Source organism: Macaca thibetana, chromosome 9 (genome assembly GCF_024542745.1).
Source record: "Macaca thibetana thibetana isolate TM-01 chromosome 9, ASM2454274v1, whole genome shotgun sequence".
Lineage (NCBI taxonomy): Eukaryota > Metazoa > Chordata > Mammalia > Primates > Cercopithecidae > Macaca > Macaca thibetana.
In genome coordinates this window covers 71,572,724-71,599,253 of record NC_065586.1, presented here as the reverse complement: position 1 = coordinate 71,599,253, position 26,530 = coordinate 71,572,724, and the positions used below count along the sequence as shown (strand labels likewise).

At 41.4% G+C, this 26,530-nt stretch overlaps 2 protein-coding genes across 6 annotated transcripts in view; both read left to right on the top strand.

The window, feature by feature from the left end:
- NRBF2 (nuclear receptor binding factor 2) overlaps positions 1–26,530 on the top strand; it is a 1,206,382-nt gene that overhangs the window by 93,833 nt on the left and 1,086,019 nt on the right. The gene's annotated exons all lie outside the window — the stretch shown is intronic.
- ARID5B (AT-rich interaction domain 5B) overlaps positions 1–26,530 on the top strand; it is a 193,903-nt gene that overhangs the window by 158,013 nt on the left and 9,360 nt on the right. For all 5 annotated transcript variants that reach the window (XM_050803016.1, XM_050803017.1, XM_050803019.1 and 2 more), the window contains 2 exons: positions 8,200–8,297; positions 24,655–24,853. In XM_050803016.1, coding sequence (XP_050658973.1) covers positions 8,200–8,297; positions 24,655–24,853 — 297 coding nt within the window. The remainder of the gene's footprint in view (positions 1–8,199; positions 8,298–24,654; positions 24,854–26,530) is intronic.

The window sequence follows — 26,530 nt, the reverse complement described above, 5'->3', positions numbered from 1 at the left end:
ATGGAACCAAGTAAGGAAAGTCCTCCGATGCTAGGTCCCTGATGTTAGGCCTTCAGATGCTAGGCCCTTTCATGCTGGGCCCCGGATGCTATGCCCTTCCATGCCATGCCCCAAAGTTATTCGTTAGGCTGCAGAAACTACGGAAAGTTGCCAGCTCCCCATCTCTGGTGATAAGAGTCACTCCTCTTTCTGGTACTGTGTGGGTGCCTTCTCAGTGGGAAATTTATGCCCTCCTTTTAGGCAGATAGGCAGATAAAGGGAAGGCAGAGAACTCTTCCTGAATCTGTTGTTCTCTGTTGCCCTCATCTCAAAATAATCTTTATGCCAATGTGGCATAATTTAGGGGTGACATATTCTGATCCCCTTCACTGGAGCTGGGGAATATGGAAGATCAAATTGGCATCTGCTCTCCATCTGGTCATGAACAGAATTTTAAAAGACATTTCTGCTTCATCCCTTCCTTCTTTCCTTCCTTCCTTCTTCCTTTTTCTTTCTTTCTTTTTAAATGTTTCATGCTGTAGATTGGCCCCGCAGATACTTAAGTTTGCCACCACCGTTCTACATTTAAGCTTCGGAACCTCTTATAAGTACAGAATACATTTTTCTCTTGGCATATTTTGACTAATAAAACTGTGAGATGTTCAATGGGCATTGAATTTTGAAGTCAGTCCAGGAGATGTACAAATAATATCCAAAGTCTGAAGGCTTAAATTGTCATCACAGAGTTACTAGAGGACACTTATCTTTGACATGATCTGGTATCAGAAACGAGTGTAGACCTGTAGTCATTGAGAACTCAAAAGAGATCTTAGAGTCTTCTAGCTCAGTAGCTCCTAAAAACTACTCAAGAATAGGGCTCATGTTTATAATGGGGAACTTTAAGTGGTTGTTTAGACCCCCACCCCAAGATACAAACTCTGAGTTGGGGCATGGGCCCAAGACGTAGAGAATCCTTTTCTTTTAAGCTGCCCAGGTGATGTTAATTCAAATCCAGTGATAACAGTGATTCGTAACACTTAGCCGAGTATTTCCCATGGCTCTTAGCTTCAGCATGTGACCCCTATCTAAGTCAAGTATCAAAGACTTTTCTTCGTGCCGTTACTACAGAAGCAGGCTAGAATACTCATATTTCCTCGGCTCAAGAGCAGCAAAGAGTTCCTGACAAGTATTTTGGCATTTGGTAAAATGGTAGTCTAAGTTGGAACTCAGTAAACTATTTTTATTTTTAATGAGGGGAAGTGTAGAACTGTAGTACTCTCAAATTAATTTTTCTCAAATTGGCCTTTGTACCAAAAAAAAAAAAAAAAAAAAAAAAAAAGCCTGCTGTGCCCCAGTTCATAGCCTCATTTTACAAGTGAGAAAACTGAGGCACTGGGAGATGAAATGAGTTGCATGGGTTCATCATGGCTTTCTTCAAATTCTGACTTGCTGAAGATTTGGTACACAGTTGTCTCACGACTCTGTAGCGTTACTGGAAGAGATTTATAAATGATTGTTCTTTGTGCTTTCCATTCCTAGCAATCTCTAATCTAAAATGCTTCCTACATATTTGGGGCAATGTTTTGGGGAAAGAATCCGATCACCTGCCTTTTGTAGCATCTTTTAGTCTGTTTTGTAGCATCTTTTAGTCTGTTTTTTGTCTAACATTTGTAGCATCTTTTAGTCTGTTCTTTGTATCTAAAATGAGCTTTACCAGATGTACTAATTACTAGCTGAGATTTTTATCTGATTCTGGAGAACAAAATGTGTGAATTCAGGAGATGAGTCAAGAAGTATGGATAATGTAAATATTCAATACTAGTAAAACACTGCAAGTAGAAAAGCTGTAGATGTATTGCTTCTGCAGTTAACTCGTGATTGGATAAAGGCATCTCTCTGGAATCCCTTCTGGTTATGAAAAGAGGTCATCTTAATTGGCTTGTTTTTGTTTGTGGTTATAAACTATTCCAAACCTTCTGGTTTGAATTGCGGATTATGGATTATTTCATTTCAGTCCTCTACAACCATCAAATTGAATTTTTTTTAAAAAAAAAAAGAGGAGCAGAAGTTTCATTGTAAGCCTTTATAGCATTTGACTAATGGCTGTATGCAATTCTCTCCATCTCTTCTGCCTTTGCTGGAAATGTATAGAGTGTCTCTTCATCCTTTGGTTGAGAGAACATAAATATATTGAATGGATTTGATTTCCTACAAAACAATATTCTGGCATTTTGATTAATTGACAACAAGGAGCCTTCCTTTGCAATGTATCTAGCTTTTCCTTCCAAACGTTAGAATATGGATCACCTACAATTGAAGAGGCAGAGCTGGATAAATCTTTGCTGATGAACTAAAGAGGCCTTCACTTCAGTGTCTGGTGAAGCAATTAATGCTGGAAGAGTAGCTTGGGGTATTACCAGGATGCAGCATATGGCGGTGGTTTGCTAAAGTGATTTCCATTTGGCTAACCACTTGATGGCAAGCCAGAGGCAATATCTGGAGAGAAGGTAGAGTTGAGAAACGGGTCTTGGGTATATCTTACCCTGGAGGCACAGTGATACACAGTGGTACCTTGTAAGAATGTCAGTTAGCAACCCTTTCTCTTCCCACCAGTGGGACAGGGCCATTATTTTTCATCTGGAAGAAGAAGCCTCTTTCCTTGCTGAAAGGATTAGGCTTTGACATCAAATTCTGGCTTTGACATCATTTTTAAGACATCTGAATCTAACCCTAGTTTTCTGGACAGGCAAAGCCTCTTGCTTAAATTCAAAATTCTCCAGGCCAAAGATGATGTCATGTACTTTTGAAAGACTCCAGTTCCTGGAGTACTACCAGGAAAAGAAAGTCATCTTCCTTGAATTCAGTCCACCCTCAAGGTGTCCTGAGAAAGAAGCTGTTTCTCAGAACAGCCCGGGCAACATTGCTTTCAGGCAAACTCTTCTCTTGACTTAGTATTTCCTACACATTCTTAAGCCATTGCAAGAGTTTAAGTCTGAAAAGATTTCTGATACCTATTTCCTCACCAGACTGCAAAAATACCAGTATTCTTGCATTCCTGCAGCCTCAAAGATAGAGAAATCAAGGCTCCAAGAGCATGTCTCGAGTTAAAATAGTGAGTTTCTACTTTTTTTAAGTGACAGGATATTTTCATCCAATAAAACTGTGGAAGGGACAGATTCTTTTTCCACTCACCAGATCAGTCTTCTTGGCCAGGTGGGCAGTGTGGAAAGTTACTTTCAGGCTACCTTTAAAATGCTACCTGGGTTCTAAAGACAGGTTTTTTGTTTGTTTTTGTTTTGTTTTGTTTGAGGCAGAGTCCTTCTCTGTGTTGCTCAGGCTGGAGTGCAATGGCATGATCTTGGCTCACTGCAACCTCCGCCTCCCGTGTTCCAGTGATTCTCCTGCCTTAGCCTCCTGAGTAGCTGGGCTTACAGGCACCCAGAGACAACGTTTCACCATGTTGGCCAGGCTGATCTCGAACTCCTGACCTCTGATTACCCACCCATCTCAGCCTCCCAAAGTGCTGGAATTACAGGCATGAGTCACCACACGCCACCTCTAAAGAGAGTTTGAAAACCTCTGTATTTATAAGCAATGAAAATGTTATGAACATAGTAGGGTGCAGTGCTTTTCACAGAATCTCTTGGGTCTTACCTACACTAGGGAGAAATAACTTTCAAATGTCTTTGAAGTGAGATTAAATCTCACGTGTACCTAGATTGGTTTGTTTTACTTGGATGTAGTCTGCTCAGTTTTTCATCTTGTGTTATGGTTAATTGTATGAAGTTATGCTTCCCACTAAACTGTGAACCCTTGAAAGTAGTGACATCTCTTTCTTTTCGTGACACCATCTCACACTCTCCCCTCCATCCCTTCCTTTCACCTTCATACCTCTGCACAGGCATAGCGCCTGAAAATGGTAAGCAGTGGTGGATGGTGATGTTATGAATCTGCCATCTAATTGAGGACCTTGAAGAGGAGGCACAGTCCAAAAGAAATAACCGTGTGGATGAATTTGGCTATTTTCTTTAGAAAACAAAGAGCCAGGGTGGGCGGGGTGGCTCACGCCTGTAATCCCAGCACTTTGGGAGGCTGAGATGGGCAGATCATGAGGTCAGGAGATCGAGCCCATCCTGGCTAACGTGGTGAAGCCCCGTCTCTACTAAAAATACAAAAAAATTAGCTGGGCGTGGTGGCGGGCGCCTGTAGTCCCAGCTACTCGGGAGGCTGAGGCGGGAGAATGGTGTGAACCTGGGAGGCAGAGCTTCTAGTGAGCCAAGATCGTATCACTGCACTGCAGCCTGGGCGACAGAGTGGGACTCTGTCTCAAAAAAACAAAACAAGCCAAAAAAAAATTAAAAAAAAAAAAAAAAAAAAACTAAGGAGCCAGAAGTTCTCTGTTCCCCTAAAAACCAAATATAATAGAAGGTCAGGTTGAAACACGAATTATAACCAGGAGGCCTGAGGCTTAGTGAGAGAGTTGATCAAACTAGCCCCTTGATTAGATCCAATTTTCCAGCTGAATGGGGTTCGGTATTAGACACTAGGAGGCAGATGTTGGTTTTATTCCAGATGGAATTTTAAAGCTTACCCACATCCAGAGAGGACATTGGATAACAGAATAAAAACTTTAAGCAAATGCATAATTAGGCACCATGGAAGCATGTTTCTACAGAAGGCAGATTTACATGAAGCTGGGAGATGTTACCATGCCCTGTTCTCTCTCCTTATTGGGCTCTGAGACCCATCATGTGTTTGGACAATGGGGGAATTTAGACATTTCTTCCTATAGAGTCCATGGCTAGTGTTTGATTTACATCTAGAGACCAACAAAACAGAGATGTGTGCCCAGGAGACCTGTGTACTTAACAGCATTTAACAGTTGCGAAGAGCACATTTTATGACTTTCCCGTGGAAAGAAAATATCTCAAAATGGCCCAATTCATCCAGGCCATTCAGTGGAAGCTCAGTAAACAGAGGAACCACTTCCTCGAAGGCCCAGACTTGTCTTCACTCCAGATGACCCTCCCTGATATAAACTGTATTTAAACACCAGAACTTACTAAGTGCTAGGGGCTGACACAGACCCCTGGCCTACTGCAGACAGCTTATTAATGCCCAGCGGTGCTTGATGTTGGCTTCCTATGGCTACAGTTTCAAACCTAGTATGAGACAGATTATTTTTCCCTCCTGTGATAATGCATTATTTATTCCTAAAGGGCCTTTTCTTTTCTCTGATAGACAAGTGTGTCGCAGGGCATTCCCTCGTTTCGATGGTAGGAAGGGGAGGGAGGCACGGTCAGTTTCACACCCTAAAATATCCCCGGCTCTCTTGCTCATCAGTTTTCACAATTTGTATTATTTCATTGATATATGTGTTCACTCAGTTGTGGGTATCCCCCACTAGAATACAGTGGTGCATGCTGGCTCTACTTTTCATTGCTGCATCCCAGCTGTAACATATGTTAGCACAATGCCTAATAAATGGGCGATGTCCAATAAATTTTTGGTGAATTAACGGATGAGTGAGTGGTTGGATTCTGATATAATTGAGACTGATTTGTGACTCAGTGGTGAAGTTAATATAGAACTTTTTTTTTTTTTTTTTTTTTTTTTTTTTTTTGAGATGGAGTTTTGTTCTTGTCGCCCAGGCTGGAGTGCAATGGCGCGATCTTGGCTCACGGCAACCTCCACCTCCCAGGTTCAAGCGATTCTCCTGCCTCAGCCTCCCGAGTAGCTGGGATTACAGGCATGCACCACCACGCCCGGCTAATTTTGTATTTTTAGTAGAGATGGGGTTTCTCCATGTTGGTCAGGCTGGTCTTGAACTCCTGACCTCAGGTGATCCACCTGCCTCGGCCTCCCAAAGTGCTGGGATTACAGGCATGAGCCACCGCACCCGGCCAGAACTTCTGTTCTAACTAGAGATACAAGTGGTCAGGGTGAACTTTATGCTTTGAGAATAAAACCACAGAACACTTAATTCAACCCACCACCTTAGATTGATGCTGTCCTCTTGGCTAGATTTCCTCATTGGGAAAGACTGAAAGCTAAAGGTTGAGAACTCATAGCAGTAACTGTGATTCCCATAGTTACCTGCCTCATTTGAAGGAAAAGGCTCCCAGTGTTCTGTGTTACCAACTTGCTACAAGCATGGGCTATTCTCAGGTCATTCTGATGTGGAAGCTGCTTTATACAGTGAAAAGAAGTCCACTCTTGAGACCAGAAGACAACCATGTAGGTCCTAGTTTTGGCACTCTGCTGCTGTGTGTCATTGGGCAAGTGTGCAGCCTCTCTGAATCTCCCTTCTTCTGTGAATGAGATTCCTATAACCTGCCTCACAGGCTATGGGAGGATTATATGATGTCGTGGATGTGAAAATCCTTTATAAAATAGACAGTGTACACAAGAGACAAAAGGATGATCAGAGTGATGGTTTCTTAAGTGACTGCAGGGACACACACAGGCTGTTTTCTAACTCTGTTTTGTCCCCCAGGGCCCATAGGTCTCATCTGAGTGAGGGGAATCTGGCGGTGTGTTTCAAGGGGCCTCAGTATTCTAGGGTCTTTGAGGAATCGTGCAGGCACTTGGAGGTGTCCTGTTTCTTCTCCCTTGATATGTGGGCCTCAAATAGGTTAGCCCAAGATTGTATCATTTAAAGGTTGGAGGCAGATTGTAACTACGTATAAAATAATCACCAAAATACATATTTTGAGTGTTTTGAAAGGGGTTGAAACCATTTCTTATAATCTAAAACAAAACTGTAAATAAAGAAGATTTTATTTTCAGTTGCACCTGCTGGTAGGTGGTTCTGTCTAGTGAGAACTGTTGAAACTGATTGGTTCAAGAATGCTTCATGGGAAATTGAATAATGCACACCTAACATTGTCTCGAGGTCCTACTTGGGCCTGTTGAGAAGGGTCTATGGAAATGAAGGGGTTCTTTTTATTTGAAATAGAAAAGGTACCATTTACCCCATAATATTTAACCACCCATCTCCTCCTCCTCACATTTACAATTACAGAGCCCCAGTTGCAAGTTGAGGTTTCTTAATTTTTTTTTTCTTTGATTGCTGCCTTTAGCCCCTTGGTGAACTCTGCTGGCAGCCTCGTGGGTATTTTTCAAAAGAAGCCTCCTGCTTGATTGTATTAAATTCCGCTGGCACCTTTGCCACGCCCTGTCCCCTACACATTCAAACAACAGAGTTTTCCCATAACCCTGTTGAGAAATGTTCATGAGGACCTCAGAACTTGTTCTGTCTTCCAAATTTCAAGGAAATACTAGACTTACTTGGATGTAGTAAATGACATGGTTTCCCCAAATTAATCATTTGCCAGATCTTGCATCTGTTATTTTGTAAAATCTTAATTTATGTACAAAAATAAAATTAAAGGAAAAAATAAAACAAGACCATAGTGTGCAGCTCAGGATATTACAAGCTGTTTGTTTTTATTCCCTCAAGTCAATAATGTACATAGCTAGCATTTTAACTGTGGAATATGTTAGTTTTCATATGATTTGATCAATATCCCATTTTCTTGACCTAAAGGAATAAAAATAAACAGCTTGCAACATATACAGTTTCAGATTTTGGTTTTGTTTTGGTGGTTAGAGAAGCTGGCATAAAACTATAGCCTGAGATGACTATAAATTCCACAACCAATTTGATCATTTAATTTAATCTGTGTAGTAATTTTATTTATTTTTTAAATTGGCAACACATCACATGGATCAAAAATCAGAAGATACAAAAGCATGTTTGGTGAAAAGACTCTTTTTACCTCTATACCCGGTTCCCCATTTCCACATGCCTCAGGCAATCAATGTGAATGTTGATTCATCTAAACTGTTAAACTAAGATGTAGTTAAGCTAAAACCTGATTTTATTTTGATGCTCTATCAAATGACATAAAGGAACAGGGTATGAGTATGAGACCCTGACAAATCCACATGGATATCCAGGGAGGTATCTTAAATGAAATGCACTTAGGATGACAAAACACACATCCAAAAGTAGAATTCCATTTTTATTGTAAAGAAAAGTGCTGAAAGCGAGATCTCACTATGAAACCATAAATCACCCCATATACTCTTTTGGACTTCTCTGTTTCTGGGTTTCCAGAACAGACTGTTCTCTTCTGACTGTTGCATATGTATTGAAGCCTGGCACTGTGAATCTCTTACGATGTAAGATTGAATTTCCCATTGCCATTTTTTCAGATAACAGCCCGCCGTCAATGGAAACATATTTATGATGAATTAGGCGGTAATCCTGGGAGCACCAGTGCTGCCACTTGTACCCGCAGACATTATGAAAGGTAAGAAATCATTTCATGGAATTGCTTAGTTAAAAGTGTGTTAATTGAAAGGAGCTTCTGGTCAAGGATAAGACCGAGGAAGTCTAAAAGACCTTTTGGGAAACTGAAAATTTCCCTCTGGCATTTTACTTTGCATACCGCCTTGTGATTTTTAGGGAACATGGCTTTCTCTGGTTACCGGGGCTAAAATTAGATGTTCTTTTAGTTTGGTTCTGTCATGTGACCACCTGCCTGACAATGCCTTTTTTTTTCCCCCACAAGCATAGATTACTCAGTATGTTCTCTTTAGGCTCACTTAACATGAGAACCTTTAGCTTCTGAAAAATCTGCAATGCTACTCTGAGGTTGACATTGAAAAGTAAGCACTTCTCCTAATATTAGCATTGAAAAGTAAGGATTTCTTATAGTAAGAGAAATGGCCCCAGATCAAATCTGTTGTTTTATTTCATCCTGGTGTTTTTCTTCTACGGAATCTTCTTACCAAGCTCTGTGTGGCTTGGTTTTCTAATAATTTCAGCCTATTTCATTCAGAAAGATGATGATGATGCAAACAAGAAGTAATGCAAAATTAGCCTACTATGTTGCATCCACAGAAGTAGATTTCCGCTTTGCATTAGGACTCCGTTATTCACACCGTTAAAGACCAGTTAGCAGATTAATGCATTATCCCTCTATGCTTCAAGCCCATACTTAATTTGTTTAGGTCATTACCAACTTCTTTATAACTGGCACTTCCCTTTGGGTCTTATACATACATCCTCAGGCAGTACCATTTAACTCATCAATTCTTAGTCTTTTTTTTTTTTTCCAAATTCAATTGTACTTTTATCTGTATTGCATTTAACTCAGCTTTAGTATGGCCGTTCAACAAGAATGTTTTTGTAATAATAAATTGAATTGGGTTTAGTACACCATGAAAAATTGCCACAAAGTATTCCCAAAGGATTGCCTTACTTGGCAGGGTTGTAATGCAGAAGGATTTTTAAAAATTGATAATAGATGTTGAAATTATTACTCTTTATAGCATTGTTTTTCAATACAACACATCAATTTTTGAAATATGTTATTTCTGTCAGTGTTTTAATACAAAAACTCACCCATTCCCACTATATGTAAAAGGTACACCGGTGACTGATGTCCTAATACAAAGTAGCACTGATATCTCAGGTGAGTGTTCCAAAGATAATATCTGAGGAACCACAGGCTACTTGTTTTTGACTTATGAGTCAAGGAGTCAAGGCTTCATTCAGAACTTTTTTATTTTGAGATGCGGTCTTACTCTGCCGCCAGGCTGCAGTACAGTGGCATGATCTCGGCTCACTGCAACCTCTGCCTCCCAGGTTCAAGCGATTCTCCTGCCTCAGCCTCCGGAGTAACTGGGACTACAGGCACGTGCTACCATGCCCAGCTAATTTTTGTATTTTTAGTAGAGATGGGGTTTCACCATGTTGGTGAGGATGGTCTCAATCTATTGACCTCATGATCCTCCCACTTCAGCCCCCCAAAGTGCTGGGATTACAGGCATGAGCCACCTCGCCCTGGCCAGAACATTTTTATTAGAAACTCCGTCCCTGTCTTCAAATAGATTCTGTTCTGAGAATGGACATCCCTTTCCTTTATATGCAAATGCCCTCAACACCCGAACCATCAAACTTAAAGGAGCACATAGCAATTAAAGCTTGAAAAAGGATTGTATCTCAGCTGTTAGCTCATCTAAAGAATGAAAACATCAATCAAATTAATTACAAAGTATCGCATGGTAAAAAAAAAAAAAAAAAAAGATAAGGTTTGGCATGGAGAGAAGGATTGAACCCATAGTTTTGTGTGTGTGTGTGTGTGTGTGTGTGTGTGTGTGTGTGTGTGTGTGTAGTTGAGCAGTTATGTGAATAAAAATAGGATTCTTTGTAAGATTGTGTACTTTTGATTATTTACTTCTTGCTGGAGTAGGAGATTCCTGGAAGCTTTCAATCACATTAGAAAATTTTAGTAGAGATACCACAAACTTTAGCAATTAAGAAACATGACTAAAGATATCTTAAACTTTTTGAAGAGTGCTGTCACTTTTCCAAATCCAGAATTTGTTTGGTCAGTGTGTCAGTCAGGATGCAGTAAGGAAAATGGAAACCACACTGGATATTCAACAGAGACTTCACCATAGGCAGTTGCTTAAACGGGTTGGTGTGAGGCACTGAGTTAACACAGGGGCAATGACTGTAGGTTCTCTAGGGTGAGAGAATAGAGAGGAGAGGTTGGTTGTCACCACCCAGAAGTTTGGAGAATGTGCCTCAGAGCTGGGGTTCGGGTCCCTGGTAAGAAGGAGTCACCCAGCCAGCACTGGTGCTTCAGGAGCTCAGAGGAGGAGCACTGCAGAGCTGGGCTGAAACCTGAGGAGGTGGTGCTCCCTGGCTGCTGCCAGACCTCAGAGGACACGCGCTGAAACTGTTGGGGGACTGTTGAAACTAGAGGCTACAACCCACTGCTGCTGTTAAGGCATTGTTGAGTTGACACTGATATGAACAAGTGAAATAGAAAGGAGATTTCTTTTCTCTCCCTGCCTCCCAGGACCCGCTGTTTGCAGAACAGTAACAGGAAGATAGATGACAAAAGGGATGTATAATTTACAGAATTCCATTCCTAGCATCAGCAAGCAGAGTACAGAAGGGTGAATTTGGAGTTGAGAGACAACAGGCCATCCGCCAAGTGGGAACCCCATAAGCAGAGCCTGTTTTATATGTGGAGACACCAAAAATGGCAGTGTGGAGCCTCCAACCACGTTGTTGGAGCATAGCTGTCCCAGGGTGATTAGCAAGGTCCTTTACCTTTCCTTGGTATTTCCTTTTTGCCGTCCAGACTCCTCTCACGTCCTTGTGATCAGATGCAATCACTAACTACCAAAATGTGAAGATCATTGATTTTATTTACAATAGTGCCTCTCCCACTCTTGAATCAATCATTCTCCAAAAGGAATCACCCATAATCCTATGTGTTGTGATAGGGAGAAAAGGCTAGGATTACCATTCTAGATGTCTTCTTTTTAATTGGTTCTATCAAAGAAAGGCAGAGGACATGCACATATGTCCAAGAAGAGACTGAAGCTCTGGGCTAAAACTTCATGATTATGGTGGATTTCATTCATTCTTGCTAGTCACAGGTTGCATGAACAGATAAAACAGAGATGACTGGATTGGTGAAGGAACACTGTTTTCAAGAAGGGCCAGTGAGTTGAGAATGGTCAGGACTTTGTGGGCAAATATCTAGTCTGGAAATGCCCTTGGAATTTTGTAAAGCCTTCCAAACCAAATCAGGATGATGAGAGCTCTTCCTGCTAGGCTGTGGGTTCTTCTGTTCTCTCATTCCTTTCACTCTGATAAAGAGAACTGCTCCTTTTCCTATTTCCCTGCCACCAGCTTTGCTTTCCTAGAAGATGAAGAAGTGAGTGATCTACTATGCATTATCCACTGATTTATTTTTCATGCACTGTGGTTCATGTTTCCAGTAAACGTTTTCATTTTACAACAAGAAAAATGTAGCCAGTTCCTCAGTAAAATGTTACTTGTATATTAGTTGAGCACTTTTGGTTTATTAATGAGTGCAATAATGAAAGTGTGGGTTGTTGAAAAGAATCAATGGGTGTTTTTATTTAAGGCAAAGCAGAAATGGTACAATGCTCGTGAATACATCATTGTCGCTGAAGGCCTGACTCGTACAAACTTGCCTCTGATTGGTTTAAATCAAATAGGTCCAAGCACTTCATAAAAATGTCTTTGTCAGCCTGGTTTTGCTTCCAAACCTATTCATCTCTGTCAGTTTTTAATATTAGTACCAGGCTCCTGGCCATAGTCCATTAGTACTGTACTTAATTGCTCGTGTTATAGATGATTACCAATATAAAAAGCATTAATGTTTTCCCATCGCAAGGCTGTTGCTATGTAGATGTCTCCAACTAAGCAAAGCTTATGAAATATGGTTATTCTGGACATTTCTTGCTCAGGATTTATAGATAAAGTTACTGTAGCTTTTGATGCAAAGAAAAATACCCACCTCATTCTTTCTAAGTGGAACATTTTCTTTCTTGTCTAACTAAAAGTAACCAGTTCACTTTATTTTTATCAGTAAAGGAACAAAAAGGAAAATGGCTACTTTTATGGAATTTTCTTAGCTTGATTTTCTGGAATAGTAAGTCACTTTAAAGGCTTTGTTTTCACATGCAGATTTCCCTTTTTTAAAAATGTTTTTCAAGTACATGCAGGGGGAACAAAATTTTTACTCAGAATGCTAGATTACTGGTTTTAATTTTCCTGAATAAATTACGTGGTCTGTTTCTGTGGAGCACATGAAGTTGTTATTAGGGATTTTAAAAAGGAGCATTAAAGCAAAAGTACTTTGTGATGTGCATTTTTGAGTATTTAGAAAATCAAAATCATAAACAAATGTATTTGTTTGTGAGGGAAATTAGCAATTACTCTTCATCTTCTTGCATACGTAATGCCTAATGTCAAATCCAACCTTTTGCTTCTGCCATAAGCATTCCTTGGACAAGATTGTCACCCTGCATGGCTGAGGCAGCTTTCTTTGCAGGGACTTAAGGTGAGCTGTACCCAAGCCAGATGTACTTGGGCAGATATTGAGTGATAGCTGGAGCCTCTGCCTTTTTTCTCTGAAGGTATACGGCAGAGTGTGGGAGGCTTCATGTTTTGAATAAGAAAAGCATGTGCTTTAAGTTAAGGACCAAAAATATATCAGGTTCTAGGGAACCCACCTAATCATACCATGGCTAAAAGTCGGGGAAGGAAAGGTGAGTTACAGTTCTGTGCACATCAAGGATATGATTCCATGTATTCTTGCTCATTTGGACACCCTTGGAGTTAATAAATACACAATTCAGAAAGTCACAGGCAACATCTCAGAATTGTATATTTAAGAGGACCCCTAGCAACTGCCTAGACCAGTGCTACTCAAATGAGATTTTCTAACTTGTCCATGAACTGTTTGCTACTAGTCCATAACAAGCTAAGCACAGCAATTGCAAATAAGCATTGATAGACTTACACTGAAATATGCCAGAATAACATTATGTCCATTGAAGCTAATAAAAAATTGAGGCTTGTGTTTTGTATGCCTCCTTTTGAATTTCATTTTCTAGTGATTCATTTTTATGGTTGTTTACAAAAGCATCAGTCAGCATCAGATGGGAAATTCAGAAAACTAGTCCTTCACCCAGGTCAGTGGAGAAGCTCTGCTCCTACGTCTTGGCCACAAACTCAGATGCTTATGGAGGCAGGTAGCATAGATGAGTGTAGGGGCCATGGCTGCAAAGTGTGAAACTGGCATGTACAGCCCGGGCCAGAAAGCCCAAAGGCGCCAGCCCACACTGTTGCTGCAGGTAGATGCCATCTGTGTGCTTCCTGACCTTCCATGTTTTCAAGATATTTTAAAATGTGAAATAACCTAGCTTATAAGCATTGGCTCCTATATTTTAAAAAATATTTTATATAAGCTAGATCAAACATGTCCAGGGGCAAAATATGGATGCCAAGTTCCACGAAGACTGAACTGTGCTTGACGCTAGGCTATCCAGCCTCTGATTCAGCGCCCTGCAGTGGGAGGGCCTGAAGGAAGCGTCAGGGTTCAAGGCGCTCTTACTCTGCTCTACACACTCTTCCGTGTGCTGAGCAAAACGCCCTCTGTGGCTTCCCATTGACCCTGCCTTGCCTTCGGAGGCTCCCACATGTCTTCTCCTTTTGCTCTGATCAGCTTCCAGGAACTTGTCAAAGCTCCTCTTTCACTTCAGGTCTTCCTGTTCCATTCAACCAAGCCTCAGAGTGCCAGTAATGGACCTTCACCAGCTCGGCTTGCTCTCATGCAGGCACCTCCAGTTTGTGTCACTCAGAATACCCAAAGCTACTCCAGATGTGGCATGTAGTACTTCTCAGGATGTGGGCAGTGTCAGTCTATCAACACAGCCTAAGATTACATTTGAAATGGGCAAGAAGCCCTCTCCTAATGGCCTGTTGCTTTTTCTTGGATAGGATAGATTTGCCATTTGATTTACTTCTTTTTCATTTACTGCTGCCCTCAAAACCCAATCGGTGTTTTTTGGACATCTGCTATGTGCAGAGCACTCTCAGGGGTAATGAGAACATGTAAAGCAAAGAGTTGAGAATTGGCTGGCAAACAATGAGGAGGTACCCTTGTCACACATTCACAGCGGAGATTGCTAAAGGAACAGGATGCTGCTTCCCATGAGCCCAGGTTCAGCCTCAGAATCCTTCTTAGTATGGCATCCCCAGGGAGCCACCACGACTCATTAGAACTGGAAGATGCCGTGATCCTTGGTTTATCCAGCCTATCACAAGATCTGACTCAAAGGCTGTACACACATGGAAGAGAGTTATATCTATGTCTATAGACTGGGCATGGTGGCTCATGCCTATAATCCCTGCACTTTGGGAGGCTGAGGCGGGCAGATGACTTGAGACCCAGGAGTTTGAGACCAGCCTGGCCAACACGGTAAAACCCTGTCTCTACTAAAAAATACAGCAATTAGCTGGGGCTGGTGGCACATGCCTGTAATCCTGGCTACTCAGATGTCTGAGGCACGAGAATCACAGGATGGCTGAACATGGGATGCGGAGGTGGCAGTGAGCCGAGATCATGCCACTGCACTCCAGTCTAGGCTACAGAGTGAGACTCTGTCTCAAAAAAATAAAAAAACTACACCCATAAAAACTAGTTATGTAATTTAAAAAAATAAGTTCAACAGGGATCAAAGAAAGAAGAGAGAATTTTCAACTGAAATGAGCAAAGTCCCCGCCCTGGAAAATGTGTATAAAAAGATAGGGAATGAGATGGTAAAAGGGGCTGTCAGGAAAGTCCTAAGGCTGAATTTCCAAGTCACATACCCCACAGGCAGGTAGTGCAGTTTATCCTCTTAGTGTCTATGAACTATTATCCTAAGGTGCAGTGGGCAGACTCTGCCCATCCTCATCCGTGGTAAGGTTACCCAGTCAATGGACTTGCATTTCCTTTCCCAACACGGTCTTTCTCATGGCAGTCCTGACCTGTGGCCCCTATTGGGCTTACCTCTGCAACACAGCCACCCTGCCACTCTCATCTCCCTAAACCCACAGAAGGCATCCTAGCCCTTATCAACAACCAGAAGCCCAGGAAACTGAAAACAAGTTGCCCAGAGTTAGGTTGACTGAAGTTGTACAGCTTCTCTTCCATCTACACCCCACCAAGCTTGTTCTCACAGGGCTCTGAATCAGGTCAGTGCAAACACCCTACACCCAGAGTAGCTGCTTCTTGTCATCTGTAAAGAATTTCTCTCCCAAGGACAGTCAGGTAATTTCATACACAAGAGCCTCATACTCTGTATCACTCAGCATGCCTAAAATGCTCTGATAACTTTCCAATGCCTGGATATTTCAAGAAACTTTTAAAAAGGAAAACAAAACTCTAGCCAGACCCTGGAGTAGAAAAACTGGTTTCTATTTTAAAAAAATAAACAACAGCCTTTGAAAAAAATCTCTACTTAAAAATTCTTAAATTTGCCTCTAAATGCAAGTTGTAATTAATAGAAGTTAGAGTTTACACTGTTGAGTGTAAAAACACCCTCAGGCACAAACTAATCAAGTGTGTATGTCATGCTGTAAACTACAGCGAGTTCTTTGTTTGACCCCGCCCCCCCCAAAAAAAGCTTGCCAAACAGCAGTTTTTCTTTGTTGAGCTCCTTTATTGTCTCATTTTTGTTTTTATCCTACTTCCTCCATCCCACCCTTTGAACCTAACTATAGTATTTAAGAAATCTTGCAAGTTCCATGTTTTATTGATAGTTTTCATCAAGCGTGAATTTAAATTTGAGAATAGATTAGGTGTCTTAGCCCTTTTCTTTTTGATAAATAGCAAAAGGTTTCTACTTAGGATTTTCTGTCCTCAGGGTTTTATCATTAAGATTAAATAACTGTACTCTCAAGCATGCCACTGCACAAACATCATTTCAATTATGTGAGTAACAGATGCCTTCACAAAGAAACTATTGAAAATTCAGAAAGCATGTTTCCAAAAAAGAAAAGGGAAAAAAAGTATCATATGATGGAAGAATGTAATTGTTTACCATTAAAGTATATTCTTAACTCTTGCACTGAAACCCTCTTGGAACATTTTGTTTTTGTGTAAGTTACTACCAAGTTTCACCAAAATAATAAATGTTGTGGGAGAATTGTTGAACATTTCAGAAGTTCTGGAACCAGTAGGATCTAACATGCATGGGGCTTAAATGCAATAGTTGTTTGCCTGTTTTTACATTTTGACACTGCCTTCCATCATTTGTGGGGTGCACATCCCATTGAAAACACTGCCATGTTGGCTGGGCCTAGTGGCTTACCCTGTAATCCCAGCACTTTGGGAGGCTGAGGTGGGCAGATTGCTTGTACCTAGGAGTTTGAGACCAGCCTGGGCAACATGGTGATACACTATCTCTACTAAAAATAGAAAAAAATAGCCAGGTGCGGTGATGCACACCTGTAGTCCCATCTATACAGGAGGTTGAGGTGGGAAGATCATCTGAGTCCGGGAAGTCAAAGCTGCAGTAAGCCGTGATTGCATGAGACTCTGTCTCAAAACAAAACAGTATTGGGTTTATTATTCTTGAAATAATGTTCATCTGCCCTTGAAATGGATCCATACAACTCAATTCTGAAGTCACTGGGTTTTTTTCATTGAGAAGAGTAATTGCTGCAATCATTGCTGGCTGGCATTGTAGTGGGCGAGGCACCATGCATGGTCTGTGTTCACTGTTACAAGCATGCATTTTAATCGCTGGGAACATAACATCAGCCTTCCTTAAGCTCATTCCAACTTTCTTCAATGTGGTTGTCATTTGAAAGGCATAGGAATAACACCAGTCTAGACACTCTAACATGTGGCATGGAGACATTATAGAAAGCCCCAAAGGAGCTTTATTAGGGAGACCATGGGAAGCTTGGGCTTGGTAGGACTAAGTCCTAGAGGGTGGAATTCATGGAGGATATGATTCTCGAATTTCTTTTACCATCCAATATTAAATTGGGCATGATCCAACTAGTATCACTACCTTCTGAAGAGCTATGGCATGGTTATTGTAGCATATTGTAAGAGTAGTTGCCCAGTGCCCAAGCCATAGGGCTTCTTCTCGTGTAGGAGGTTGACCCGTTGTGGAATGGCCACATATGTATTTTATAGGCCTGTTGCCTCTGAGAAAAGGAGAATGCTCGCTCCAGTTTCTCAGGTGACTCCTTAGGAGCTAGGAATTCACTTAACCCAGGCAGGAGTGATCTTTCAGTATCTCCTCCGTGTTGGTACGTCTCTGTGTTGATACATCTGTGTATGAAGGTGCACAGCCAGCTTGTTGAGATGAAGACAGCTGGACTAGCAGAGGCAGGCAGTTTGGTGGCTGAACTCAAATTGTGACACTAAACAGCTGTGTGCCATTGACGAGTCACTTAATCATTTAGCTCTGAACGTCAGTTTTGTCATCCATAAAATGAGATAAAATAATATATCTGTAGATATTTATTTTATTGTAATGGTTGAAATTAAAGCATTCAGAGTGCCTGGTATTAATAAGAACGTAATGCATGGTGGTGGCTGTTAATATTATAATGCCTAATCAATATATATGAATGACCCGAATGAGGTTTCTCTACCTTCCCACCTTGCTTCTAACGCAGTCCCCTGAAATCCATGTAACTCCAGTTCAGGAAAGCTGTCATCTTTGAGCTGACTCTCTCACACTGACACACCTTTATGGGAGCCGAGCCATCACCTTGCTGTGTTCGGTACCACGTACCTTCCTTTCTTCTTTTCATTTAGGGTCATACACACTCTGGGACCACAGAGGGAGGTATCAGAATCCTATCAGTGGGCCTAAGAAACAACTCTCCCACCGCTTCCAGGGGCCAATGGAGAAAGCATTAAAGCCTTCAAAAAGTTTTCTTGTCCATCTGCTGCCTGTTGAGTAGGTAATGAAGCCCCTGTGAGCAGATCATTTTCCCAGAAAAGAGACATTTTGTGGTGACACATGGATATATTTCATCGTTGTTAATAGTGGACTCCATACATTTTAGGTGTCTTAGCATAGAATACAGGTGATGCTAGTTAGACCTACTTCATTTTTAAAGTCTGTGGGGCAGTTTGGCTTTTGGGCCATACATTTTAGGTGTCTTAGCATAGACTCCATACATTTTAGGTGTCTTAGCATAGAATACAGGTGATGCTAGTTAGACCTACTTCATTTTTAAAGTCTGTGGGGCAGTTTGGCTCTTGGGCAGGGTGAGTCTTTCACACAGACTCTGTGTTGCACTCTGCTGCCATTTTGTTGGCTCAGATGGGCCCCGCTATAGGTTCGTTCTTCATGTCAGGGTGGCTTCTTAGTCCGTGGTTTGGAGCCCCAGACTTTGAGTTCACATGCTTGCCTGTGGGGAGGTGACACTGGAGGCCTCTTTCTCAGCTCTCTTGGTTATGGGGAGAGCTTGTCACACTCGGCACACTATTTTTTCTGCTCCACTGAAGTTCGCACTATAAAATGGAGATCTTCATCTGTGGCTCACGTCTCTCTCAGATGGAGCTTAGCTGTTAAAAGAACAGGAACAAAGCATCACTGTAGCTAGTGTGCTCAACCAGGGTTATGCCCACCAAGGAAACATTCTCATTTCTCTGCTCATTTACATAGCACATTTGTGTCTTTGGCTGTTGGTTTGGTTCCCTACCCCCAAAAGCTCTTCTTCCACTTTTATTATCATGGTCTAACACCTGAGAGGTGAACAGTATGTGAGATTAGAAAAACTCTCTATGCTTATTGGAACTGTAACAAGCATGTGTACCTCATCTTCCGAAAGGAAAAACACACCTTCTATTGGCTCCATATTTGGTGAAAGATTCCTTCCCATACTTCACAGTGAGGTTGTATTTTCAATTTCTGGCTGCAAAGGGAAATGTCTGGCCAAGTCATAGAAATTTATCAAGCCTGGAATCAACTCAGAGGTGTAATGACTCCATTTGGGGTGAGATCAGGTCTGAAGTCCCAGTTGAACCAATATGTCATTTTGTTGTTACTACAAAAAAAGCCTAATAGTACTAGAGTAGTAGTACCCCCTTTTTTTTTTTTTTTGAGACAGAGTCTTACTCTGTCACCCAGGCTGGAGTGCAGTGGCACGATCTCGGCTCACTTTTACCTCTGCCACTAGGGTTCAAGTGATTCTCCTTCCTCAGCCTCCCGAGTGGCTGGGATTCCAGGCACTCACCACCATGCCTGGCTAATTATTGTATTTTTAGTAGAGATGGGCTGGTCTCGAACTCCTGACCCCAAGTGATCCACCTGCCTCGGCCTGCCCAAAGTGCTGGGATTACAGGCATGAGCCACCACACCTGGCCAGTAGTGGCATCTTTGACCTGACATGAGCCAGTGTTATTTCCCTCTGCCCCTAGAAAATATTCTGCTCCAAGGACACCAGCAAACCTTTAGGTCTGGAATTTCTCACTGATTTGATACCATGAAAGTGCCTATGTAGTAACTGGGGTGACTTTGGGATTCCAATACAACCCTGAAGGTTCATCACTTCTTGCCCCCACTCTCTGGATTCAATCAGTTCCAGACATTATTGTAATACCACTTTTCAAGCTCTGTAAATAGATGGATTCTCATTTTTCCTATTAAGTACTGTTTGCTAAATATTTTGACCCAAAAGTTCGGTCATTCCATGCAAGCATTAATCAGTACAGGAGACATTAGTGGTTACTTGTTCAGATGAGGTTTGACATTATTTTTCCTCTGCTTCTGAGGGGAGGGAAGGGAATGTTGTGTAATAAAGATGAAGGGTCTTTTCTTCTTTTGTACAAAATGCAAATGATGAGGACATGTATGATATACACTTCTCTAATGCAAGGCTACTGCTTTTTGTTGAGAAAGAGAGGCAAGGCCCTGGAGGATTTTAGACTTTGTAAATATAAAATTATCTGCCTTAGTGTTTAAAAAAAATAATAATAAAAGGGAGAAAGAGTTGGCAGGTTGCCAGATTACTTACATTACAGTAATAGATTTGCTGACCCCTGACTTCTGCTGTAGAGAAATGTATTGAATTTTTCATAATATCAGATGAGGCAGATCTAAAAACCTAGTATACTGAGCACCATTATTTAACTTGAGATTTAGCAAAGCCGAAATCTTTTCAAACCAGCAATTTTATGTATGATGATAATTTAGTGGCTCAGATGCTAATAAATCAAGGTTATAATGCTATTGATTTGTTAATTTTAACTTGGGTTGATTTTTAAGTCCTTTTTTTTAGAAAGAAGAATGAGGAGGGGGAAAAGAAATCTTGCTTTTCACAGTGACTGAATTTAATAAGAATCTCTGTGATAGCAAAAGGCCCCCCTACTGTTTCTGCTTTGGGGTGGAAAATGTTATTCTTGTATTATTCCTAGGGAAAAATAAAATCCCATGCTGCTACAAATCTTATGCCTATGGAAAGATGTTATTTTTTAATACATAATGGCTTACCTATTTCAGATCCATTAAGGGCATCATAAATAAGCATTTTGCTAATCTGAAATGTGAAATCTGGATAATAATAAAGGCCCATTTATCTGTCCAGCTTTCAATCCCCAGACTAGATGTAGATCAGGAAGGGGAAATCTCTCTGGATTTTCTAATGAATATATTGCTTCTCTTCCCCATTACTTCCACCCACCTAAAAGCCAACCCCCATTTTTAGAGTTGCAGTCCATTGAAACTATTTCTCCTGTGTAATGAATTCTTGGGGGCTGGAGTGCATGTTTGCTTTTATCTGTACAGTTTAGAAACTGATAAAATCTTTGCTGCGCTACAACTATTTGAGAAATAATCATCCTCAAGGCACAGGCATGGGGCGTTTTACTAAATTCTTTATATAATACAAACCTACTCAGCTTTCTACATAAGGCAATGTTGACCTAATCTAAGGCTAACCTGTGTTTAATGGTACCACATGTACACTGAACGTTTAAATGTTCAGACAGCTATAATAGCTTTTGTCCTCTTGTACTGTAAAAACTTCTAATAATCATATGATAAGATCATATCCTGTGGGGTAATTGTGTTGTACCATGACAGGATAACTGAAAAAACATTCAGTGAAAATTGCACCAAACGGAAATCACTATATGAAGCAGCGATTGTGTGCCGTGCGAGACCGTGCCCTGTTCTTCAAAGCTTAGCTGGTCATATTTCTACTTGCTTCCTTTTAGCTTCTGCCTTGCTTGTTTTATTTTAGGAGCCTTTTTTTTCCCCCAAGCCACTATAATTATCTTTCAATGATTTAGAAGGGGGGAAAAAACACTCAACTGACCTTTACACATACATACACTCTCTCTCTCTCACACACACACACAGTCACACACTCTCATATACTCTCTCTGGAAGCCTTGAACAAGCAGGGCTTGTGTTTGGATTCAGTTTTACCTTAGTCATGCCTCTTTCCAGATACAAGAAACATTTAATTCCAGATTTCCTGCTTCTGGCTTTAGGCCTTTGACCAGCAAAGTGAAATGTATTTTTTACTGCTGTCAGCCAGCCAGCTGCTGAGTTGAGTTGAGTGAAGGGGAGAAAAGAAAAAAAAGGAAAGAAAACATGAAGAAAAAAAAAAAAAAAAAAAAAGGAACTGAAATGAAAATGGTGCCCTGCTTTGTGAACTTGCAAAATTAGAAAAGGAAATTAAAGTCTCCTTAGCACCCATCTAGAGAGCCAGGCTGGCCCAAGGCTCTCAGAACCCAGAGTGAGGGGTCCTTGCAGGGTCCATGGGGTATCTCTTCTAGCCAGTTCTCTGCTTTCCCTCCTCCCCCTCCCCACACTCAGAGGTAATACTGTCATTCTTCTCAGTAAAGAGGGTCCCTCGTGGTGTCACCATCTCCATCAGAAAATGAAGTTGGGGGAAGGGTGGTACCAGCAAATTGCAATCATTGGAATACCCAGACTTCAGTGCTCTTTGAGTTCCCATGGCAACAAAACAAAAGTAAAACAAACCTATCTGTCCCAACAATAAAATATGTTTTCATTAAAGTCAATTTAAAATATCTTTTCAGTTTAAAATATTCAATGCATTTTGCTCCCGGACAAAAATCCCCAACCTGCCAATATTGAAGAGGATAAAGTCCCTGGCAGAACCAGGCAGAAAAAGGGAATTGGGGGGAATGTTGGGGACTTCACAGATGAGATAGAATAAATTCAAGTATGAACAGGATTGCTTTTTTCTCTCTTTTTCTGCTTAGTTATGCTTTTTATTATATAAACATTAACTGTAATATTACAGTGGGAAGCAGGTATTTGGCAGCCATATATTATTTTAGTAAGTCTGCATAGGGAGGGCAGTTTCCAGTTTTAGCAGCTGTAACATGTTTAAACTCAGTTTGTAATGGGATCTGAAGATCGCTATTCCCCATGGGCTCTGTTGATCTTCATGGCTGGCCAACTGCCAGATGTAGGGCTCCAAAGTAGTAGTCACGCCTCCTTGCTCATACCTTGTCCAAGCATGCTCAGTAAATGAATTTTGTTTCTAATATGCTATAAATTGGGATCTGATTTTCCCATAATTTTATCGGTATTTTATTAAAGAGTAAAATATGAGGATCACAAATGTCCCCACATCTGTACTGTCAAACCTGAACAATCACGTATGGTTAAGAAGTTGAGATCCAAATAACATAGAAAGAAACCAATTTTAGGATAGCACACCAATATCCAGACCAAGGAAGTTTTTGCCTGGGAATCTTAGTTTAAAAATAATGAGGATCTCCAATATTTCAACAGACTTACTATGTTTATAAGCCAAGTACATTTTCTTCATTGAGTCAACTTGTCTTATTTAAAACAAATTATGTTTGCTGTATTAAAGTTCATATTTTTAAGGCTGAGTCTTATATTAATCCCACAGTGAGTCATTAATCATACCAAATGCATTATAAAAACTTTAATCACTGAAGTTGAAACTGAGATTGTAATGCAATCCATCCCTTTTAATTACATCAGCTATTTTTCCCTTTCAGATAAAGAGCTGCATCGCAAAGGGAAAACAGATTAAAACTAGAGCTGTTTGATGTTTCTCTTTTTAGAGCAATTTTATGCAGTTTGTTTAAAAAGTTATATAATTAAAACGCTTGAAATTTTCAACCCTCTGGTTTTTGTGGCTTGCATAGTCTGTCTGCCTTCCTTCTCGCTGGGGCTGTTTTTTACTTAGCACCCTAAAACAGAACTCCTAGTGGAGTCCCCTGCCCCACTCAGAGCTGTGGGATAAGACTAAACTGTCCCTTGGCCATGCTGTGCTTGCCTGTCATTGACCTTTTTATCTAGATGTTTCATCTCTGTCTTGACATGAATGAAGATAAAACCTTTTCAGATGGGCAGTACTAGGTTCAAATCTCACCTCTAACAAATGGTATGACTCTCAGGTAAACTGTTTAACCTTTTTTAGGTCTCAGTTGCCTCATATGTTAAAAAGAGAATAATAGTAATACGCCATAGGGATATTGTGGAGTTTACATAAAATCATCTTTAAATGTACCTGGCACATGGTAGTACCTATGAGAATATAAGCTTCATGAGCTCAGAAGCTTTGAATGTTTGGTTCACAGCTGTGTCTCAGTGTCTAGAACACTGCCGATAGTATGTGCTCAATAAATAGTTGTTGATGGACTGGTAAAGCAGCTAGCATTATTGTTGCAGTTTTGTTAGCACTTAGCCAGGTGCCATGGGGAGTGATGATGATATTGTTAATGTTAGATGCTTCCATTGGTATCTTGGTCTATAGACCCACAAAACCAAAAAGAGGTCTTACTGAGAAGTATTAAGTTACCAGGTACAGGCCATGCAAGGTGGCTCATGCCTGTAATCCCAGCACTTTGGGCAGCCGAGGCGGGCGGATCACGAGGTCAGAAGATGGAGACCATCCTGGCTAACACAGTGAAACCCCATCTCCCCTAAAAATACAAAAAAATTAGCCGGGCGTGGTGGCGGGCGCCTGTAGTCCCAGTTACTCAGGAGGCTGAGGCAGGAGAATGGCGTGAACCTGGGAGGCGGAGCTTGCAGTGAGCCGAGATTGCGCCACAGCACTCCAGCCTGAGCCACTGAGCGAGACTCCGTCTCAAAAAAAAAAAAAAAAAAAAGTTACCAGGTACTGATTTTGACCAAGGAAGCAGAACACTAAAGTGTGGAGTAAGTTTATAGAAGTATAGCAGTGTCATTGGAGATGAAGTCATTTAATAATTTGTTTATATTGAGAAAATAAAGTAGCATTGATGCTACTGGAATTACTCAACTGACCCATCATCTCTTCTGTTAACTTTTTAGATTAATCCTACCATATGAAAGGTTTATTAAAGGAGAAGAAGATAAGCCCCTGCCTCCAATCAAACCTCGGAAACAGGAGAACAGTTCACAGGAAAATGAGAATAAAGCAAAAGTATCTGGAACCAAACGCATCAAACATGAAATACCTAAAAGCAAGAAAGAAAAAGAAAATGCCCCAAAGCCCCAGGATGCCGCAGAGGTGAGTTGCTTTGCTCCGGAAGTACCTCTGGAAGACATGTGCTGCCTCGAGGTCCTTCTGGAGCCCTGAGTACACAGCTGTGTCCCTGCACAGTTGGACGGCTTGATGAAGAAGCCAAGAAATCTGAGCTTCACAGTTCACCTCATAGTTCCCCAATTCCTGAAAACCTTTCAGCTTGCTGAGTTGAAATGCAGTGCCTAGTATTGAATGGGATAGCCCAGGAATAGATTCTAGAAAGATGCAAACATCCTGTAGAAAACTGATAGCAAATGCTCAGGCTCTGAGAGAGAAGGAGCCAGAGCTATACTAACATCAAAGAATTTTACTGTGAAAACATGGCTTCTTGGCCATTCCACAGTCAGTCTGTCTGAGGTGCTGGTGTGACTTTAAAACATATTTTGGGGCTGGACATGGTAGCTCACACCTGTAATGCTAGCACTCTGGGAGGCCAAGGCAGGTGGATTGCTTGAGCCCAGGAATTCGAGAAGAGCCTGGGCAACATGGTGAAACCCAATCTCTACAAACAAAGCTCAGGCCTGTAATCCCAGCATTTTGGGAGGCCAAGGTGGGCGGATCACAAGGTCAGGAGATGGAGACCATCCTGGCTAACACAGTGAAACCCCGTCTCTACTAAAAATACAAAAAATTAGCCGGGCATGGTGGCGGGCGCCTGTAGTCCCAGCTTCTCAGGAGGCTGAGGCAAGAGAATGGCGTGAAGCTGGGAGGCAGAGCTTGTAGTGAGCAGAGGTCGCACCACTGCACTCCAGCCTGGGCGACAGAGCGAGACCCCATCTCAAAAAAAAAAAAACAAATATTAGGCATGGTGGTGACCCGCTGTGGTCCCAGCTACTTGAGAGGCTGAGGTGGGAGGATAACCTGAGCCCTGGGAGGTAAAGGCTGCAGTGAGCCGTGATTATACCACTGCACTCTTGCCTAGGAGACAAGAGTAAGACCATGTCTCAAAAAAAATGGTTTGGGGATCTAGGAAAGAGGGACGTTGGAACCGTGGTGCTGTAGCTCTGCAAGACTCTCCTGAAAACTTTAGAGATGTGTTTGTCTCCCATAATTGATTTCTATGCAACAGCCTTGGGTTGAGACCAATTTAGGAAAATCTTAAGCATGGCCGGGGCATGGTAGCTCACGCTTGTAATCCCAGCACTTTGGGAGGCCGAGGCAGGCGGATCATGAGGTCAGGAGATCAAGAGCATCCTGGCTAATACAGTGAAACCCCGTCTTTACTAAAAATACAAAAAATTAGCTGGGCATGGTGGCAGGCACCGGTAGTCCCAGCTACTCGGGAGGCTGAGGCAGCGGAATGGCGTGAACCTGGGAGGCGGAGGTTGCAGTGACCCGAGATCTCGCCACTGAACTCCAGCCTGGGTGACAGTGCGAGATTGCATCTCAAAAAAAAAAAAAAAAAAGAAAAGAAAAAAAGAAAAATCTTAAGTGCATATTATTTATAGGGGAATTTTGAAATGGTTCCTCTGAAACCACTATTATTTTTCATATTAACAGGTAGTTTCTGAACTTTTTAAAACAAACCCCAGCCACCCACAGCCCCTAACAGCCTTTTGGTAGAAGCCATTACCACCAGCATACAGCCAGTCTTGTAGGCTGATCTGGGCTCTGTTTCAACATGAATAATAAAACACGTTGCTGCCCATTAAAAAAAAAAAA